The 22548-nt window shown below is 34.1% G+C and overlaps 1 protein-coding gene across 17 annotated transcripts in view; it reads left to right on the forward strand.

Annotated features, from left to right (window-relative positions):
• Positions 1-22548, forward strand: part of RAPGEF2 (Rap guanine nucleotide exchange factor 2) — a 239962-nt gene that overhangs the window by 191319 nt on the left and 26095 nt on the right. For all 17 annotated transcript variants that reach the window (XM_013048272.2, XM_013048270.2, XM_013048273.2 and 14 more), the window contains 5 exons: positions 7770-7947; positions 14126-14262; positions 14896-15054; positions 21410-21562; positions 21839-22003. In XM_013048272.2, coding sequence (XP_012903726.2) covers positions 7770-7947; positions 14126-14262; positions 14896-15054; positions 21410-21562; positions 21839-22003 — 792 coding nt within the window. The remainder of the gene's footprint in view (positions 1-7769; positions 7948-14125; positions 14263-14895; positions 15055-21409; positions 21563-21838; positions 22004-22548) is intronic.

Genomic DNA, 22548 nt, shown 5'->3' on the forward strand with positions numbered 1-22548 from the left:
ACAGAGCCCTACACAGGGATAGGTCTCATGACTCCAAGATCTTGACCTGAGCCAAAACCAAGAGTCAGACGCTTAACTGACTGAGCTACCCAAGCACCCCTGTAGTCTCACCTTATATCATAATTAAAATCAAATTCCATATAAACTGGGGTGCCTGGGTGGCTCAGTGGGTTAAGGCCTCTGCCTTCGGCTCAGGTCATGATCCCAGGGCCCTGGGATCGAGCCCCACATCAGGCTCTCTGCTCGGCAGGGAACCTGCTTCCTCCTCTCTCTCTGCCTGCCTCTCTGCCTACTTGTAATCACTGTCTATCAAATAAATAAATAAAATCTTTTTTAAAAATTCCATATAAATACTAAAGAGTTAGCAAACTCTTAATGGTATAAAAATTAAAAAAATTCGTAATTAAAAGATCATTTGAGGCAAAGATTTAAAGTCAGAATACAACTCACTGGGGCACCTGGGTGGCTCAATGGGTCAAAGCCTCTGCCTTCAGCTCAGGTAATGATCCCAGGATCCTGGGATTGAGTCCCGCATGGGGCTTTCTGCTTAGCAGGGAGCCTGCTTCCCACCCCCCCCAGCACCCCCTCCTCCGCCTGCCTCTCTGCCTACTTCTGATCTCTGTCAAATAAATAAATAAAAATCTTAAAAAAAAAAAAAAAGAATACAACTCACTTGTGCAGATGAATAAGAAAAATACTCAGCTCACCATATACCAATATTCAAAGAATAAGAGTAGGTAATTTGCAAAAGAGTACATGTAGATATCTGTTCCTTAAAATATTTCAAAATATATTAGTAATATAAATATGCTATTTTCCTGTCAAATTAGCACAAACTTTCTTACTTACAATAAATATTTACAGATAGATGGTCACACATTTGTTATGATTATAGTTTTTGGAAAGAAACCTAACAATTTTTACTAAGAGTTGTAAAATTGTTCCTGTCTTTTAGGCATAAATATATTTTTAAAGCCTATATTTGAAACTTAAAAAGTTAATGTGTAAAGTTAGGAGCAGCATAACTTAAAATATACAAACTAGCCTTTTGCAAACATTAAACTTATTTCCAAATATATTTTTATACTTTCTACATATATATGGTTTTATAAGCAGTTCCTACTCCCTTGTCTCAGTTAAATTAGTATCAGTGTTAGCGTTCAATATAACCTTCTTCTACCCTAAATTTATATCGGGGTCTGACTTAGATACTCTTCGGATTAAATATGTATATTTGAAATTCTGCACAAAATTTATTTACTTCAAGAATGCTTAGTAAGCAACTCTTTTAACCATGGGGATATTCATGATTTATTTAGTAAGCAAAAACTTCTTTTCATAACTGATTTTTGATACCTGATGATAAAATCTATGCTGTAGTTATTTTTATTTTAGTTAAATAAATTAATTTTAGTTAAATTAATTCACTGGAGCTTTATGGCATTTAATATTTCTTCTGTTCATTTTCTTCATATCCTTTAAAAATGCAAAATAAGTGGAACTAGAGGGTATTATGCTTAGGAAAATAAGTCAGTGAGAGAAAGACAACTATCATATGATCTCCCTGATATGAGGAAGAGGAGATGCAACATGTGGGGCTTGGGGGTAGGAAAAGAATAAATGAAACAAGATGGGATCGGGAGGGAGAGAAACCATAAGTGACTCTTATTGTCACAAAACAAACTGAGGGTGACCAGGGGGAGGGGGCTAGGAAGAGGGTGGTGGGGTTATGGACATTGGGGAGGGTATGTGATATAATGAATGCTGTGAAGTGTGTAAACCTGGCGATTCACAGACCTGTACTCCTGGGGCTAATAATACATTATATGTCTATAAAAAAATAAAAAAAATTTTAAAAATGCAAAATAATATCTTAAGAACTGTATTCATAATACAATATATGTAATCCCTTTTGATTTCAGGAAATCATAGAGCTTTTGGCATTGATCTAAAAATATTACTAGTTTTTTTCTTTTAGAATATTACTATTTAACTATAATGTACATCTAAATCTGTAATTTAGGACAGGAGTTCTTTGCCTAACTGAATTATGTAAATCTTTCTTCTTGCTCCTGAGACAAATATAAACAGATACTTTTTAAATATCAAGTGTCTGTGTGCTTATCTTTATTTAGAATAAAAGGGTTTAAAGACTAGCATTAATCTTAGTAATATTATAGTTTGGAGGAAGCTAGAAAATAGCAAGCATTTTATTTATGTTTATATATAAATACATATATTCAAAATTTTATGTTGTATGACTTAGCAAAGCAGAAAAATTTCATTGCTCTATTATATTTTAACTATTTTTTAGTAGAGTTGACAGTGTTAACATTTTTACATTTGTTTGATGTGTACAACATAGTGATTCCACAAGTCAGTAAATTATGCTGTGCTCACCACTAGTGTAGCTACCATCTGTCACCATACAATGTTAATATAGTATTATTGACTGTATTCCCTCTACTGTCTGTAACTTTTATTCTCCTAACTTGTTCATTCCGTATCTGGAAGCCTGTATTTCCCATCCCCTTTAACCATTTTGCCCTTTCTCCCAATCCCTTCCCTCTCTGGCAGGCATCAGTTTGTTCTCTGTATTTATAGGTCAGTTTCTTCTTTTTGTTTGTTCATTCATTTTGTTTTTTAGATCCACATATAAGTGAAATCATGTGGTATTTGTCTTTCTTTGACTTATTTCACTTAGCATAATACCCTATAGGTCCATCCACTATGATCACAAATGGCCAGGCAAGATCTAATTCCTTTTTTTTTTTATAGCTGAATAATATTCCTGTGTGTGTGTGTGTATGTGTGTATGTGCGTGCGTGCATGCGCACGCGCCCACACATGCCCCATCTTTATCCACTCATCTGTCCATATATACTTGGGTTACTTCCATATCTTAGCTATTGTAAATGATGCTGCAATAAACATAGGGATGCATGTATCCTTTTGAATTAGTGTTTTCATTCTCTTTGGGTAAATATCCAGTAGTAGAATTATTGGATCCTACAGTGTTTCTAGTTTAAATTTGTTAAGGAACCCCCATACTGTTCTTCACACTTATATTCCTAGCAACAGTGCACGAGGGTTCCTTTTTCTCCACATTCTCACCAACACTTGTTATTTTTTTGTCTTTGTGAGTCTAGCCATTCTGACAGGTGTAAGGTGATATCTCATTGTGGTTTTGATTTGCTTTTCCCTGATGTTTAATGATTTAACTATTTTCTTTATGAAGACAGTCTATTGAGAAAACTTGGCAAAGTATTATAGTGCAGAGTATTTACTAGCTTGAATTGGTCAGAACTGATTTTAAGTCCCAGTACAATTACTAGGTTTGGTTTGGTTTATGTTGAACAAGTTATTTGATTTTCCTAGTGTTTTCTCATCTGAAAAGTAGGGGTAATAATCCTAATTTGCTGAATTGATATGAAGATGATTATGTATTAAAAGCATCAAATGTAGTACTAGCTACATGGTGGTCATTCAATGTAGGATCACTGTTTTTATAATTATCTTATGAGCTGTTTAATCAGAATTTAATGGTCGCAATTAGCCTGAGACATTTTTTACAGTAAGAGGTTGTGGTATTGAATAGAATTTTTTTTTTTTTTTAATTTTGCCAGTTATGTGCAAGCTTTGTTACTGGGATGAGAGGAGGTAAAGATAAGCCAGTGCTGATATAAGAAAACATGTCCTCTTAAGGAAGGGGCTTTTTTTTTTTTTCAAGATTTTGTTTTATTTTGTTTTGTTTTATTATTTCTTAGAGCATGAGTGGGTTGAAGGGTAGAGGAAGAGGGAGAAGCAGACTCCTCACTGAGCAGAGAGCCTGACACAGGGTTCAATCCCAGGATCATGACCTGAGCCCCCAAGGTGCCCCAGGAAGGGACTGACTTTTGAAGTAACCTGTAATGAGCTTTCTTTTCTTTCTCCTTATTTGAGTCAAGAACAGTCCTATGAATGGGAAGATAGAATTCTAGTTTGCCAGTAAAACTAGTTTCATAGAGTTTAAGTAATTTTGCTAAAGTCACATTATAAACGTCAGAACTAAGATTTGAATAACTAAACTCTAAGTTTTTCGTTTTTTGTAAATTCAGTAACTGCTTGGTTCCAGGCACTCCTAAGCTGGGTACACTTCTGTAGGCCAGTTGGTGTTTGTTCATTAAACTTTTAACTCCAGTCTCTAAACATTTCATTGTCATGAAACAGTAATATTATGGAATTAGTAGACTCCTAAAAAATTGTTTATCGAGTTCTATTTAAAAGGTATTATGAAAAGGAATTCTTCTGTAGGGGTGCCTGGCTGGCTCACTCAGTACAACATGTAACTCTTGATCTTAGAGTCGAGAGTTCAAGCCCCCATTGGGCCTAGGGCTTAGTTAAAGATTAAAAAAAAAAAAAAATAAGGGGATTCTGTAGTATTTTAAAATATAATGAACATTTATTTTAAAAAAAAATAAGTTACTGGTTTAGTGAGTGTTATTTCGTGAATAATTTGTTTAAGAATGGAATACATATAATAGATAGAAAACAACTAAAGATCATTTACACACATGGGGAGGGTTCATTTTTGAAGAGATTAATCCAATTCCCATTTTTTAAAATTTTTTTAAAAGATTATTTATTTATTTATTTGACAGACAGACATCACAAGTTGGCAGAGGCAGGCAGAGAGAGAGGAAGGGAAGCAGGCTCCCTGCTGAGCAGAGAGCACGATGCAATGTGGGGCTCAATCCCAGGACCCTGGGATCATGACCTGAGCCGAAGGCAGAGGCTTTAACCCACTGAGCCACCCAGGCACCCCAATCCAATTCCCATTGAAAAGTCCTTGTTCTGGGATGCCTGGCTGACTCTGTCAGTAGAACGTGTGACTCTTGATGTTGGAGTTCTGAGTTCAAGTCCAGTGTTGGGCATAGAGCTTATGTTAAAAAAAAGAGAAAGTTTTTGTTCTATTTAAGATTTAAATATAATTAATTTAAACGACAGTAATGATTTCTTTGGGATGGTATGAAATATCTTTTTATCTCTTACTATATGTTAGATGTTTAAAAATTAAAGAAAAACTGTAAGCTCTATAACTGTTATTTAGAAGTACTTATTTATTTATTTATTTATTTATTTATTTATTTTAGAGTTAAACAATCGTCTTTACGGGAACCTATTATACAAATAAGTGAACACTTCCATGCAAAATAATGCATTTAAATGGAAAATATTTTTAAGTACTAACACACATATTGCATGGAGCATTGGTGTTAAATGTAAACAATGAATCTTGGAACACTACATCAAAAACTAATGATGTACTGTATGGTGACTAACATAGTACAATAAAAAAAATAAAATGGGGAAGAAAAGGAAGTTAGAAGTTTTTGTTTTGTTTTGTTTTTTAATTTCTGTCTCCAGTAATGTCCCTTCTTCACTCTAGGTTCTTATTAAAGAATATATAGAGGACTAATTATATATATTTGAAAATATAAGGTGATGAACATCTTCAATGTTAAGACAAAACTGGTGTGAAAATAAAAACATGGCAAGCATTAGCACATTGTCATATTTCTAGACTTCAGAAATAAAGCGGTGATAATAACAGGGCTAGTCTAATTTCTCTGATCACAATCTTGGCATACCACATCATATCAAGTTCTACCTCAGTTTTATTGTATAATCTAGAGACAGTTGAATTCTGAATAAATTGGGACATGTGTTTATGAGTATGCCACAATTAATTCTGTGGTCTTACTGCTCTCTCACCTAGAGCACCTCTGCTGATAATGGTCTTAACCCCAGCAGTAATACAAGACCATTACTTACAGAGCTTTTGTAGACATTAGGTTTTTCATTTTTAATTATTCTGTCTTCATTAGATATTCTGTCTTCACTTATTTTCCCCTAAGTTTTTTCTTACCATATATGTATTTTAGTTCAGGAAGTTGTACCTAAAGAACTAAAGGTGATTAAAATTCTTTTTGTTAAACTTTAGAAAATATTAACACCTGTTTGTACTGCTTTGAAAGGTAAGATTAAATGTTACGTTTGGCAGTATAAACCAAGACTTGAGTAAAGTTAAACTTTGTTGATAAAAAAATAATAAATTTTTTCTTTAAATATTGACTAAGCTGAATTACAGAGAAAGGAATAGATCCTTGTATAAGCCACATTCATATGTAAGTATCTGTTACAGAGAGACAGATTAGGTTTGGTTAAGACTGTAGAGTCAGAATCCTGGGTTGTGATTTGGATTCTGCAGTTTACCAGTAACATGACCTTGGAAAAATAATTTCTCTTTACCTGCATGTTTGAATAATAATAAATGTCAGTAAACGGCACTTACTTAATAGGATTGTATGGAGGATTAAGTGAGCTAAGATACATAAAACAGAGCAGTTCCCGGCACATTGTAAGTATTTGGTGTTAGGAAATGATGGTGATGATGATCAGGCCCAGTATTTTATGTTTTTCTCTTTCATGTTTAATGTGTTTTGCCTGTTCTTAAAAATAAGTTGTCATTATTGTTTTTGAAAACCCTGTGGACTGCAAGTTACTCAGCGTTAGTAAACTTTATAATACATGTTTTCTACAAAGTTAATGGTTTTAAAACAAACTATTTTCAAAAGTTTAATATTTTATCTGGAAAAACATGTTTGTGATGTTTAAGACTTACACAGTTAACATTTAATTGAATTCATTTTTATGCTTAAACAGTGAATTCTGGGTATGTAGTAGGATAACATTCGTATATATTATTGAGGTGATAATCACAGTAAGCATAGAATGACCTAAATAGGATAACTGTTCTAGCCTTGATATTGCCCAACAGAAGAGATAATTTTGAAGAGATCACCATGACTCAAAAAACGTTCAAGGGGCGCCTGGGTGGCTCAGTTGGTTAAGCGGCTGCCTTCGGCTCAGGTCATGATCCCGGGGTCCTGGGATCGAGTCCCGCATCGGGCTCCTTGCTCAACGGGGAGCCTGCTTCTGCCTCTGCCTGCCTTTCTGTCTGCCTGTGCTCATTCACTCTCTCTCCCTCTGTCTCTGACAAATAAATAAATAAAATCTTAAAAAAAAAAACGTTCAAGTACTAGAGTATATCTTGATTACTTGGAATTCGATATACAGTCACCTGTGTTGAGGAATGAAGAAAGAATGTGTTACCAGTAGGCATATGGTCTTTTAATATTTTTTGGTAATTTATAATTGGAGAGTGGACATTGGGATAGTCACACTAAATGTTAATGTTTGTTCACATACTCACCAAGTTACCTTTGATTTATGATTCACTTTTCCATAAGGACTGTCTAATAGGAAAGAAATTGTTCAGTCTTGGCGTTAATAAGTTCACACCTATTCTTTTGGGGAAGGAATTGCTCAAAATCACTCGTTAACCTTAAATTCTTAGCTTAAGTCATTCTCTTTGAAAATTAGAGTAAAAACAAACACTGTCTTTTTCTTTAGTCTATTTCAAGTACAAATGATAGCTCAGGTAAATCAGAATTATTGAGATAAGATCATTAATTGTAACTAGAAATGTAATATATAAATTCACTCCTATTTTGTTGAAGTAATTCCTTTTACATAGTGCTGGTTCCTGGTTCTTGATATTGATATTGAATACATGTTATAGACTTAGTTATAGACAAGTTAGTATACTAAAATTTACTAAAATATACTAAAACTTAAATATTTCAAATTAGATTTGTTCTTATTTCCTTTGAGTACAAAAGATTTACTTCAGATAATTAAAAAATACTGTTTTGGTCTCTTCTAAGGCCACAGAAAGTGAGGCTGGTGATATGGACCTGAGTGGGTTGCCAGAAACAGCAGTGGATTCTGAGGATGACGATGATGAAGAAGACATTGAGAGGGCGTCGGATCCTCTGATGAGTAGGGACATTGTGAGAGACTGTCTAGAGAAGGATCCAATTGACAGGACGGATGATGACATTGGTAAGTTTGGGTGAGAAAATGAATCTAAGAGCAATTTTAAAATTTTAGGGTAAAATGATCTAATAAAATAGAGCCCAAGAATAGTAAGCTCTAAAAAGTAATTAATTTATAAATTTCCCTTTGCATAAATAGTAACTATTATTTGTTGAAAAAAATAAATTTTATTAAGTTATGTTCTGGAGTGTGCAAGTAATAAAACTTCCTAATTACAGCCCTTCCTGCTGAGCCCCTTTTTAAAGATTATGGAAAAAAAGAAAAAGAAAAAGTAGTCTTCCAGTGTTACTTCTATTATTTTTCTTGTGAGCACTATTCCTGTTAAGCTCATGTTTTCTATATGTAAATACTAGTCAATGACAATTGGTAAAGTTGTCATGTTTGCTTCTCCTGTGGCTCCATACAAAGATGGGACTGAGTGAGAGAAACTATGACATGTCAAGTTAGCAGCCTATGAGCTGTGGGTTGTTGAGACTTGAAGTACAGCCTAAAGTTAGAAATCTAAGTGGCTTTGTGTCTGTTTTCCTGATCCCTGAAGTTCCCTTTTCTTTTTTTTTTTAAAGATTTTATTTATTTGACAGAGACACAGCGGCAGGGGGAGTGGGAGAGGGAGAATCAGGCTTCCTGCTGAGCAGAGAGCCCAGTTCGGGGCTTGATGCCAGCACCCTGGGATCATGACCTGAGCTGAAGGCAGACACTTAATGAGTGAGCCATTCAGGTGCCCCCCTGAAGTTCCCTTTACCCACATTTCTATCAGAGCAAGAGCTGACAATATAATAACCGTGTAGTGTTTGAGTGAGCCTTCTGCACTCCAGCTTCTTTCCTTAGAATACTAGGAGTCAGAGCAACTTCGTTGAGCATTTTCTCTCCACCACAGGCCGGGAATCTGTAACCACCTTTGGCTAAGCCAGATTATCTTTCCTACCACTGTGCCAACTCTTTTGGGGCCAATATATATTTGAAGACAAATTCAAGAAACTGGATCTATTGGGATTAGATATAGGACCGCACGAGCATAGTTATGAGTGGACAGTTGCATGTGTTTTGAGGGAAACAAACATGAAGAAAATCTTTTACCACTTACACCATATACATATGCTAGAAAATTAAGGAAGAAAAACCCAACAACTAGGGCTAGACATTTAAAATGTAATTTAAAAATTTACAGGAATTGAATATCACGTGTTGGTAACCATTAATTTATTCAGCTAATACGATTAAGCACCTTGGATGTACTGAACATGTTTCTAGGTCCTGGTAACTCAGTTGGGGGCAAGGCAGTTAAGGTCCTTGCTCTGTTGCAATCTGAAGAATAAAGTGGGGATTAGGAAGTGATGGAGGTTGGGGAATAAACTGAACAGGATGGAATGGCTGTAATGGAATGGCCCCTTTTAAAGGGCTCTGACCTGAAGGAAGTCAAAGTGGAAGTCACCTGGGTCTGTGGCCCCCAAGAAAGCATGTGTTCTGTGTTAATCCTTTCTGGATAATTTCTGGTGGAGGAGGGTACTTAATGGCTTCACAGACTTCCATCCCTGATGCCAGCCCATTTCATTCTCTACCACCTCTATTCCCATTCCAAAGGTACTGACAGTTTGTAAGTCTTTTGAGGGTTTTGAGGGTTCTGCAGCATAAATGAGAGTGGTTTTCTTTTACCTGCTGAAAACAGTGGATTTCACTCACTCATGACTGATACCACATACACATGCATTTGGTTTCCAGTGTCCAAAGTTGTACTTCACTGTCCTATTCTCTTTGTCCTTGCCGACTTCTTTACATAAATCTTTCTATTGTAGTTTTAAAGAGAAAGTGAAGTTGGAAGTGTGTTCAGTTTGCCATCTTAATCCAAAATCCTTGTTCAGATATTTTTAATGAGGTTGAACACTGCTTATGAACAGATTGATGTGGAAATTATTCTTTTGTAAGTTAATGTATCATCTTTTTGAATATGTTCATTTTAGTATAGTTATGGAAGAAAATAATGACTATTAAAAATGTCATTCCTGGAAATTTAAAATTTTCACTTCATATCTAAGAAGCTTCCACAATTTCTGGAAAGCAAAAGCTATGCTGATTACTACAGGAGAATACAAAGCTATCTTATTTCTTAATGGACTTGTTGATATAATCTCCAGTGAATAACATTTATTTGAATAACAATTCACTTGTAAGCTGTGAAGATTCTGATGCTTGCTTCTTTCAATATACTATTAACTAAAATAATAAACCATTATTATTAAAGATAAGACCTAATAAATACTTCGCCTACAAGAGATTTGTAAGATCTTATATTCTAACTCCCCAAAACAGAACCACATGTGGGAACTCTTTAGCCCTTTAGCTGTTTCTTTTATTAAATCTAACTCACCTTCCAGTATATAGTTATATTTAGTTTAGTTTCATATAAACTACAACCTTTTACATAATTGATGCTTTCTCTGGATACATCTCTTCCTAACCACCTTCCTCACCTTCCTCTACCCCCACAAAAAAGGGGGAAGGGATGGTGTATCTAGGTTGGAGGGAGAATCTAAGTTGAATCAAATGAAATTGCTAAAATTGATCATATTTTAAAAACTGCAAGAATTGGGGTGCCTGGGTGCTCAGTGGGTTAAAGCCTCTGCCTTTGTCTCAGGTCATGATCCCAGGATCCTGGGATCGAGCCCGCATCAGGCTCTCCGCTCAGTGGGGAGCCTGCTTCTCCCTTTCCGTCTGCCTCTCTGCCCACTTGTGATCTGTCTGTCAAATAAATAAATAAAATATTTAAAAAAAAAAAACCCAAAACTGCAAGAATTAAAATTGCTTTTGGATTCCCATAGATTCTTGGGTGTGTTTCAGTGCTTTGTTTCAGTGCTTTGAAGGAAGGGACTTTATTGATTTATGCCCTCCAACTCATACCTTTGTAGGTCCTCAATTACTGTGAATGGTTGTAAATTCAATTTTTTGTTTTGATGCCTTGACACATTAGCGTAGAGACCCACTTCCAAGATCTCTTCCAAAGAATTCTTTTTTCTCCCCTTCAACATACCACCAAAAAACTCCACAGATTAAAACAAAACAAAACAAAACTTAATAGTAATCATTTCTTACACAAAATTAAAGCAAAGCAAATAAGATAAATTAATTTCTATACTGATGTAGCTTATGATGTCTGTAAGTTGATTATCTGGGTTTTCTGTATGTCACACTTACTAGAAAAAAGTTTTTAAAAATGGCTTTTTCATGAGCAGAAGTATTCCTTTCCTAATAAGATAAAATAGTATTAGTTAATATGTGATTCTAATAGATTTTTCCAAGCAATATAGAAGAAAGTAGTCCTCCAATCCATGACTGCTGCTTTCCATGTCCTAGAAACTATCTTTTTACTCATCCCAGATGGAATTCCTTAACGTCTGTGTGATCCCTATGGCATTACCAGAGTTTATGTTGAGTCCTGACAGCCAAATGCTTCATTTCATATTTATGTATTTATTGAAGGTTATGATAGAATTTTTTTTTACTTTTTTAATTGCTCTAATTCTCCAGTGTAATAAACAGAAGTTACTGCAAAACCAGAAATACCATTATTGAATCTTTGAGAGTCAAAAACTCTTAGATATCATCTGGCTAAGCATGTATTTATTTTTAGTTTTTCAACTGAGGCTAAAGAATCATGTACATGACTATAATTATTTTTCTCTCTTTTTATTATTTATCTATATTATGTGTGATACACAGATATTTCCTATCCTATCATATCTTTTTTTTAATGTTAGTCATTATTTCATATAGCACAACTTGATTTCATGACCCACTAATGAACAGGAATCTTCCAAATATCAAGAATAGTTTCTACGCAAGATATTTCAAATCATTATAACAAGTATTAGTTGAATATGTTTTTGTAAAGATTTTATTTATTTATTTTGAGAGAGCAAGAGAGAGCATGAATAGGGGGTGGGCAGAAGGAGAAGCAGGCCCCCTGCTGAGCAGGGAGCCTGACAGGGAGCTTAATCCAAGGACCCTGGGATCATGACCTGAGCGAAAGGCAGATAGATGCTTAACTAACTGAGCCACCCAGGAGTCCCTAGTTGAATATATTTTTATACTTTATATTCATAAGTTTCATATTCTTCAGTCATATATGTGGTTGTGATTTGACTTATTGTTGCCTAAACATATTATGTTAAATTTAAGACATTTCTGACAACTTCTAGTCCCATATTTTCTTAAGACCATAAATCTTCATTTGTCCAAGGAAATTCAGTATCAATTGGGGAGGGGGGGAAAGCAAAATATGTGTTCTATAGATAATATTCTATACTTTATGGTGAGGGGTAGGCGACTGATAGCTGAAGAAAGCAGAGCTGGTAACTGCAGAATTAACAGTGATAGGTGAGTCAGAGAACCAGGGTTTTATACATTGGCCTTTATATTTCAAATCAAAAGGCCCATGCATTTGTAAAACAATGATTCTTACCTCCCATATATAATAGATGTGGGTCACCTCTTGAAGTAGCATTAGAAATTGCTTTATCACTGTGCCCAGGAATAGATATACTTTATGGCATGACACAAATGCACCTACTCATTCCAGAAATAAAAGTTTCATTAAACAGAATGCATTTTGTAAGTGATGTGCTTTGATTCCTTTTTCTTTTTCTTTTTTTTTTAAATATTGGTTGCAAAAAAAAAAGTGCTGGTTTGCAACAGTAAATTAATTTCTTGGCACAGCAGTCTGGGTCAGGTTTAAGAACGCTGAGTACCACCTACCATTGTTACTCTGATTCTGAAGCTACCCTGTGTTACAAAAAGTCTTACACAGGAGGGATGACATAGGGTCTAATCAGAAGAGACATTATCCAGCTGGACCAGAGAAGAACACTTAGTCTGACCTGGAAATGTAATGTTTTCACAGAATATATCTTTCTATTCTGTGTTGTTTTTGCAATTAACAAGCTACTGTATATCCGAAAACGTAAAATATGTCACTAAATCCTAACAGATTGATGGAATATGCATAGGGACAGTTTCATTATATGAAGACAAGAAAAATGTACCAGAATTTTACTTAGCTAAAAGTTTGAATGATATATGATAATAATGACAAGAATAGCAGTTCTTATTTATTATTTACTCTGTGCTAAGGACTTTATTTTATTTCTATTTCATGTTATTGTCTCAACTATATATTGTTCTTTCACAAATGACAGAAACATGCTTAAGGGAATCAGTCAGCTTTTCCAAAGTAATAGAACTAATAAGTATTCAAATGAAGTCTGCCATTCACCTTGTGTTCTTTATCACTACTTATAATGTCCAGCAGAAGCTCTGGCAGGCAGGCAGTCCTGAATCATATCACTGCCACCTCCTAATTATATGACTTTGAGCCGGCTTCCCCCTATGAAATGAGAAAGAAAACATGTGCCTCATGGAGCCATAGTGAAAGTAAGGAAAGCATTTAGTAAGTAGTTAGTAAAGGTACCTAATAATAGAGAAAATTAAAAATAGAGACCACAGGACTAGAAAAGACTATGAAGTCATCCATCTTGTCAACAGCTAGAAATGCATCAAAGTTTAAGCTGTTTCTCCACAGCATTGCCAACAGGAAGAGTGTTCATACTTTTCTCTTTTTTGGCCAGTCTGTGGAATAAAAAATAATATATCAATCTTCATTTGTATTTCTCACATAATGTTGTAAATTTTTTTAGTTGATTAATTTTGATAGGTTTGTCTTCATTCATCATATTTATCCTTTGAATTCTAAATCCTGGACTAGCTTTAGATTAAGAGAGGTTATTTCTGCTGTTTTGGACATCTACTTGCCCAAAAGACACTAGAATAGACCTACTGACTTTTTGCAGAATTCTCAGAGCTTTATTTCATTTCAGCTTTAATTAGCCTTAAGATCATAGTTCATTTTCAATAGAAATTTCCCATTTGAAGTTTGTTAATTTCTTCATTCCCATTAGAATTTGAATTTTAGTGTATACGTTGTTCCTAAATCAATAAGTAAATGTCACCATTTCCACAGTGACAATTCTTGGTATACCTGCAAGAAATCCAACTTTTGTACTAACAATAATTGAAGTAATTATATTTTCCAGTGGGCACATTTGTAGGACATTTAAAAAGAACCCTAAAGCATTCTTTTTGAATGTTTGCTTTTAAAAAAGTTGTAATGTTTACAATATCTTTTGCCTTTCAGAACAACTCTTAGAATTTATGCACCAGTTGCCTGCTTTTGCCAATATGACAATGTCGGTGAGACGAGAACTCTGTGCCGTGATGGTGTTTGCAGTGGTGGAAAGAGCTGGGACCATAGTGTTAAATGATGGTGAAGAGGTCAGTGAACATTGCCACCACTTAAAAAGTTTCTGTTTGAGGGTCTCTCAACAATTTGCTTTATGCGCAAAAATATACACAAATATACACAAAAAAATTCTTATTTCTTCCTCTTAAAAAAATAAGCAACAAGTAATTTGAATAATTCAAGAATTATGATATACTTATTGTTATGTCAAAGTATTCCAAATCCACTATTTCTTATAATAATATTTCATATGATACTGATAGAAATACTTTGATGTATTAACTTTTCAGATTTTTGTAACTTTGAATGTTCATAATATGCCTTTTGTCAGAACAAAATGATCTTATTGAGACAATGGTGATCATTTGATATTACTTACATATGTTTTGGGGAGCAGAAGAAATTCTTTTTCCTTGTGTTACCTAGAGAAAAGCATCTGAGGTCAAATTAAAAGAGCAGAATAAGCACCCTTGGCTAGGTGTGTGGAAAACACAGATCTGTGCTTTGCTTTATTCCTTGTTCTTTGAGTTTAGTAAACAGTTCATTTTCCTTGAATTATTCCATCCTTAAGGTGAAAGATCTGCTAAATCCTTTGTAGGAACCATTCTAGCACTAATAGCTGCATGACCATGATTCTCTGCTTTGTCTTCATTTCTTTTAATTAGCTGGATTCCTGGTCAGTGATTCTGAATGGTTCTGTGGAAGTAACTTATCCAGATGGAAAAGCAGAAATATTATGTATGGGAAATAGTTTCGGTGTCTCTCCTACCATGGACAAAGAATACATGAAAGGAGTAATGAGAACGAAAGTGGATGACTGCCAGGTATGAAATATCATTAAAACTATATATTTTGAAAAAAAAAATGTATATTTTGTGCTTAACATCTATATGTCATTGGGGTAAGATCTTTCTGCCTATATAAATAGGTCATTTTTTAGAGTTATAAATAATATCTTAAATTAGTACTATTACTTTTAGTGTTATCATGCCCCAGAAAATTAAATATTAATCTTCCTTAAAGTTGTTTGGACTCAGGGTACCTGGCCGGCCTGGTCCATAGAGCATGTGACTCTTGATCTCAGAACAAGAGTTTAAGCCCTACACTGGACACAGAGCTTCCTTTAAAAAATAAATAAATAAATAAAGTTATTTGGACCCTGCATAACTAGGTGTTACATATATTTTTTTATTAAAAGTTTCTATAAACATAATATTTTAAATTTTTCATTAATATTTTTATAATCTGTTCATAAAAAATATAGCAGTAAAACATCTGTTATGAAAAGAAATAAGTAGATTAATAAAGATGTGATACAGTTATGCATTGTTTTTATTTCTTTTCAGAATCTTATTTTTTTTTAAGATCTTATTTATTTGTCTGAGAGCGAGCACAAGCAGGGGGAGCGGCAGGCAGAGAAAGAAACAGGCACCCCACTGAGCAAGGAGCCAGATGTGGGGCTCAATTCCAGGACCCTGGGATCATGACCTGAGTGGAAGACAGATACTTAACCAACTAAGCCACCCAGGCATCCCAGTGTTTTTATTTAAATACCTACAAAATAAGGAATTGATTTAGAAGTCATATAAATTAATCATAGTATGAATCAGTAGAACTTGCTAGTAAAAATGTAATTGCTAATTAAAAGAAAATAGTTGATAGCAAAAGAAAAATGTTAGTGTTGATATTATGTTAATATTCATTATTTAAAAGCATTTAATAAAAGACTAGAGAAAATATGGAGACCAAATGTGAAATTTAGATTTTAGTTAGATTTAGATTATAATTAAATTGATTATAATTGGTAACCTTTGTATTAGTAAGAAATAAATTTAAGATACTTGTGTTACCAAGTTTTTATTATTTATGTTTTCTTCTGAAAAAAGAAGTCTTTGAAAGATAAAATATTTTAATATAAACAAACCCAAGATTTGACTTAGACTAATTAAAGGTAAGTGCTCATTGTATTTATTAGTCTGTAGTCTGAAATACATCTGAGTATACTTTTTTCTGAAAGAACATCACTGAATTTTTATTGTGTCTGATAAATGTAAAATAGTACCCATTTATATTTTCATTTTAAGCATTTTACTTACCAAAAAAGAAAATGACCATGGGCTATAAATAAAATGATCTTACCTAGAGAATCTAAATAATGTTGCCAAATAATTCTTTCAGTAAGCACTGTAGAGAAAAAAATAAATGGCTGTGTTCATTGTTTTGAATAGTAAGGCCAGAAGAACATTCTAAATATAGTCAACTCTCAATTATTTATGTTTTCTTCTGAAAAAAGAAGTCTTTGAAAGATAAAATATTTTAATATAAACAAACCCAAAGATTTGACTTAGACTAATTAAAGGTAAGAAAACAAAATGGTAGGTAAATCTTGAAGTCTATTTGGCCTGGCAATGTGTTTGTAAAAGCAATCATGTATGATTTTTCAGCTCTGGAACTATACTTCCAAAAATAATAAAGCCATACTTAGTCTAAAAAAACTAGAAATTTGTTAAAGGTTTCCCCATTCTATTATCTCTTATCAGTTCCTCTCTGGGACATGTTGGCATTACTGGAGCATTTTAGTCAGAGTTTCTGCCCATAAAGGGCAAGTTAAAAAGTAACTTTATTTCTGAGAATTCATTGATTACATTAATATGTCTTAATTGGCCAGCCACTTTTGCTAGAAATTTGTAATCATAGAACTGAAATGATATTAGAGGCATAGAAATGTATTAGAATAATTGATTAAAATGTTATATGGCTGAGTATTACAGAGTGCTTCAGAAATATCAAATATACCAGGTAACATTTAATATTTATCTGGGAGTTCTGGAACAGGAAGAGAAAGTAGATGTCAAGGAATATAGTCTAATCCATTTACTGAATGAGGAATTAGTGGGAAACCCAGTGTTAGCAAGGTAGACCCAAAAGAAAATTCTGATTAAAATACGTAGACTCATAGATCCTGATACGAGGTTGCCAGATATACAAAGTAGGTCAAAGGTGAGGTATCTGCCTGATAGTCTCTTTCCTCCACTCCACTCCACTCTAAGCCACTATAAAAGGAACATGTTAAATCAGGGGTTTCAAGAATCAGGCTTATACCTCCACTGACTCATCTGACATTCACTCCCTCAGCAGTAAAACAAGGATGGAGAATAAAAGTTAGACCGTTTAATGTAAATGCTTGTTTTGATCTAGAAGTTCAGTGTATTTCTGCTAAAATGTCATACATCCCTCAGAAAGTAACATGTCAGATCATTCCTCTTGTTAGAGGAGGTGGAGGAAAGAGTGAGAATCATATTTTCATTCAACCATAAGATGGCCTCCATAAGTTTATATCATTCTCCTGAGCACACTAGGAATTAATATTTATTGAATGAAATGAACAAAAATGGTGTTCTCTTTACCAAGAAGCAACTTCGTCTAGGACTGGTCTTAATTTTCTTACATTGCAGTGGGTTCTGAAAATAAACATTGGGTAATGTGATAATTAAGTTGAGTTCATAATAAGACTAAGTGGCTTACGATGAGTGGACTAAACTTAACATTTATTTTTGTTTATTTGGATCCCAAGACATGCTCAAAGTTGTATTTTGCTCCAGATCCCTCCTTTGTATGCTCTTCTTTCAGTTCTTTCCTTCCATTGTCTATACTTCTTCCCCTGTCCTGTTTGAAGGATAAAAGCAGAGCAATATATAGACACATATAGGTACTTAGAGATTGGTAATGGTTTTCCGTTTCCCATACGTGCCTTTTTCTCTTCTTCTCACCTCCTATCCCTCTTCCTTTCCTCCTCCTCTACTCTCCTACTCTCCTTTTCCTTCTCCTTTTTCCTTCCCCACTACCTGTCTTAGGCCTGCCAGTGACACATCAGGCATTGCTTAATACCCTGCCCTACACCCTTCAATGAATACTTGGATACCTGTGTGAACAATTAAGTATGAACTTTCCTTACAGATAGCAAAGTGCCCCAGTTTAAATAGATCTAACCTGTTAAGGTAAACCTGTTAAACACACCTTTTTCAGAGACCATGGAAACTGACACTTGGAATTTAAGTAGTTTTGGAGAAAGTTGCCTGGATACATTGAAAGTTAACAATACTGTATTAGGGTTGAAGCTTAATTTTACTTCATCCCTTCAACATCTGTAATTTTTCTTCTACATACCAGTTGTGATGTCTTATGCCACAAAACCAATCCTCCAATATGAATTGCCTTTGGCCTTGTATAAGCAAAATCTTGTTTGAATTTTTATTTTATATCAGAATGTCAAGGTGTTATCATGTGTTAACAGCTATCTGAAAGTATAAAACCTTACCAAAAAAATTATATACATAATTTACAATTTTTCATCTGGCTTCATCAGACCAATTAAAATTATGTTTTACACATGAATTTATTAGATCTACAAACTTCTTTTTTTTTTTTTTTAAGATTTTTTATTTATTTGCCAGAGAGAGAGAGGGAGTGAGAGCGAGCACAGGCAGACAGAGAGGCAGGCAGAGGCAGAGGGAGAAGCAGGCTCCCTGCCGAGCAAGGAGCCCGATGTGGGACTCGATCCCAGGACGCTGGGATCATGACCTGAGCCGAAGGCAGCTGCTTAACCAACTGAGCCACCCAGGCGTCCCTAGATCTACAAACTTCTTAAAGCAAAACTAAAACTGCTAATAAAAATGTAGATAGATGTTTTCATTTAAAACGTATTTCTTTTTAAATATATGTGGCCATATTAGAAATTCAGTTGGGTTTTATTTTCTTTTTGGGTGATACTCTTCAGTTTGGTACAGAAGAAATAGCAAAAATGTCTCTCTAGGCATTAAGCATTTCAAAACAAGCTTATTCTAATTTCCTTAAATCAGTTTAACTTAGTCAATGTTAATTTTAGTATGTTCTCTTCTAAAAGCATTCTTTTCTCTGTTACTCCTTTTAACTCATAGATGTTATTTCTTTTTTTAGGAGATAAATGAGAAAATACAATTTGTAATTATTTTCTCTGAAACTGAGTATAAGAAAAGGTCACCTGACATTATTTGGAGGCGTAGAGAGCAAGCAATTTTGGTGCTCTATTAAAAAAAAAAATTAATTATTTTGAGACAAGGAACTAAGGACCACATATTTTAAAACATATATACACCTGTGGTCAATGTTACAGAAATGTGTTTTGTTTTTAATGTTTAAAAAAAAAATTAAACTATATGTAATTACAAGAAAAGCCTGTCTTTTTCATTTTAACTTTTTGATTCCAAGTTCTTAATTGAAAAATTAATGGGATTCTATCAGCTAGCTCTGACAGGAACTTAATATTGTAATATGCTGGGATGCCTGGGTGGTTCAGTGGGTTAAGCCTCTGCCTTTGGCTCAGGTTGTGGTCTCAGCGTCCTGGGATCAAGCCCCACATTGGGCTCTCTGGGGAGGGCCCTCTTTCTCAGCAGGGATCCTGCTTCCCCCTCTCTCTGCCTGCCTCTCTCCCTACTTGTGATCTCTCTCTCTCTCTCTCTGTCAAATAAATAAATAAAATCTTTTTAAAAATTCTAATATGCTGTTTCTCAAGTATGAAGCACTGCTATTTCTTTTAAAAAATTTTTACTGATTATACAGAAAGTATGGAAAATATAGAAAAGTATTTTAAATAAAATGAAAGTCACAATTTGCACTGCTCAGAAACAATAGTGATTAAACACTTTGTTATATTTCACTCCAAGATTTTGATGTGCATGTGTATATATATATATATTATTGATTGATTGATTGATTAGCACATGTGTAACTATGAGACCCTGGGCAAATCAGCAGGTTGTTGGTACAGATGTTTCTTCATCTGTACAAAGAGGATAATAGTATTACCTTCATTATAGGATGATAAGGAGGATAAATTGAGAAAGTTCCTGTAAGGCTACCACAAAATGATGATGATCATGTTGTCTTCATTATAGTTATTACAACATTTGGTTTTGCATCTTTTAAAAAAATTAATATGCTATTATGAACATTAAGCCCAAACTGTAAATATTCTGTGAAAATATGACTTTGGATGGCTGTGTCATATTTTATCTTCTATATGCTGTAATTTAACCATCCCCCCTTTTTTGAAAAATCTTTTCAGGGGGCTTGGGAAAAGGGAGATGGGGTTATGGACATTGGGGGGGGGTGTGCTGTGGGGTGTGTGGACCTGGCGATTCACGGACCTGTAACCCTGGGGATAAAAATATATGTTTATAAAAAATAAAAAATTTTAAAATTAAAAAGAAAAAATCTTTTCACATTAAAGGAGAAAAAGAAAAGTCCTTGCTTTTTTCATTTGCAAAATGAGAATACAATTCTTCAAAATTCAATTCTTTCTTACTTTAGAATCTAACTCTTATCTCCTCCTCACTGGTTTCTGGTTATTTTATGCAATAAATGATTTGTATAATTCATTCTTCACTTTCTTTTTAAAATCACTGAGAAATGTAATTTAATGGTTTGCCCTAAGCCCTGAGATTCTTTATATTTGGGGTGATGGCTTGATGTGCATATTATTTTTTAAATTTTTTTTAAGAATAAGGATTACTCTTAATACTAGTTACAAAGAATAATGACTTAAGTTTAACAAGTAGGTGACTTGTTTTGTGGACTTTTTTAAATAAACTTTTTAATTTATTTTTTTAATTAACATGTAATGTATTTGTTTCAGGGCTACAGTTGAATAAATTTTCTAAACTGATTTCTTATCAGTATAATTAGCAAATTTATAATATCTATTCCAGGGTGTCTTTGAATTTTGATATTTTATTAAAACCATCTTTATTTTAAAATTGTTGCTTTTAAAATCTTCTCTAACTTGTAAAACCCACTAAATGGCAATTATGTTTTTAAATTTTCCCTCCTAAGATTCCACCATCAAAGAAGAGGCATATGAAAAAGAATTCTTCTAATTTTATCTTCTGATTTTTAAAATTGTTAGGATTTTTAATATAAAGTACATATAAATATGCTAAAAATGAAACTTGATTTGGCCAAGGAAGAAATACATTAAAAAGTAGAGAAGTCTGATTAAGGTTCATTACTGCATTCATTTAGAGGGTATGGAAAAGACGTGGAAAAATGTCAGTGTTAAATAATTAAAACACTGAATTATTAGTACAGCTAGGTCTCTTGCAAGCACTTCATCAGTAACATGTGACTTACATTTTATTCCAGTTTGTCTGTATAGCCCAGCAAGATTACTGCCGTATCCTCAACCAAGTAGAAAAGAACATGCAAAAAGTTGAGGAGGAAGGAGAAATTGTTATGGTAAAAGAACACCGAGAACTCGATAGAACCGGAACAAGAAAGGGGCACATCGTCATCAAGGTAAGACTGAAATGCCTCCATCTTGTGAGAGGATTTTTTTGGGTAGTATCAGTTAGTTTTGACCACTCAAGATTCCACATGCCACATTTTTGTGTATAATTTCTCTTAAAAGTTATCAGTTGTTAAGAAAAATCTTTATACTGCCTGATGAACAGCAGTTTTATAAATTGTGGTATATATTACTACCCAGTTCATCTTATGTTGAAAATTTGGAATTAAGGTACCATATAGATGGTATTTATGCAGGATAGTGATTAAATCTTTTATTTGTTACAGGGCACCTCAGAGAGATTAACAATGCATTTAGTGGAAGAGCATTCGGTGGTGGACCCAACATTCATAGAGGACTTCCTGTTGACCTATAGGACTTTTCTTTCTAGCCCAATGGAAGTGGGCAAAAAGTTATTGGAGTGGTTTAATGACCCGAGCCTCAGGGATAAGGTTAGAAAATATATTCTGGTTTGGCTTCTAAATATGAAATATTCAGATATAAACTTAAGGATACTTTAATATTTGTCACACCAATAATGTTCAAATTATTTTAATGGAATAAGAGAATGTACTTTTTAACCCCCCAAAATGATGCAACCCCCAAACTCCTGAGTTCCATTGGAATCTGCATTCTTTACTTAGGCAAATGGTCCGTGTATGCTGGGTGAAAGTTACAATTTTTAAATTGGCACCCAAGCAGCATTTTATTATAAGCACTGCTGGTCGGTAGGCCCCAGGAAAACAATTCTGAACAGATTCCTGTATAAGCTCCTGAGAGCTCTGTCAAGACCAGATTAGATTATAAACTACATACTTTTATGAGGTGTGAGAGTTAATTTTTGCCTGTACTCAATGTTTCCTTTCCTTGTGAGTCTAACTTACATGAGACAGACTGGGGAAGACAGGTGGGAAGATCCAGAACAGGAGACCAACAGTGAAAAGCACCCAAGTTCTCCTGCCGGTTCTGCCACTAACTAGTTCTGTGGCCTTAGAGA

The sequence above is a fragment of the Mustela putorius genome, unplaced genomic scaffold (assembly GCF_011764305.1).
Source record: "Mustela putorius furo isolate JIRA1106 unplaced genomic scaffold, ASM1176430v1.1 tig00000056_pilon_pilon_pilon, whole genome shotgun sequence".
In the NCBI taxonomy this organism is placed as follows: domain Eukaryota; kingdom Metazoa; phylum Chordata; class Mammalia; order Carnivora; family Mustelidae; genus Mustela; species Mustela putorius.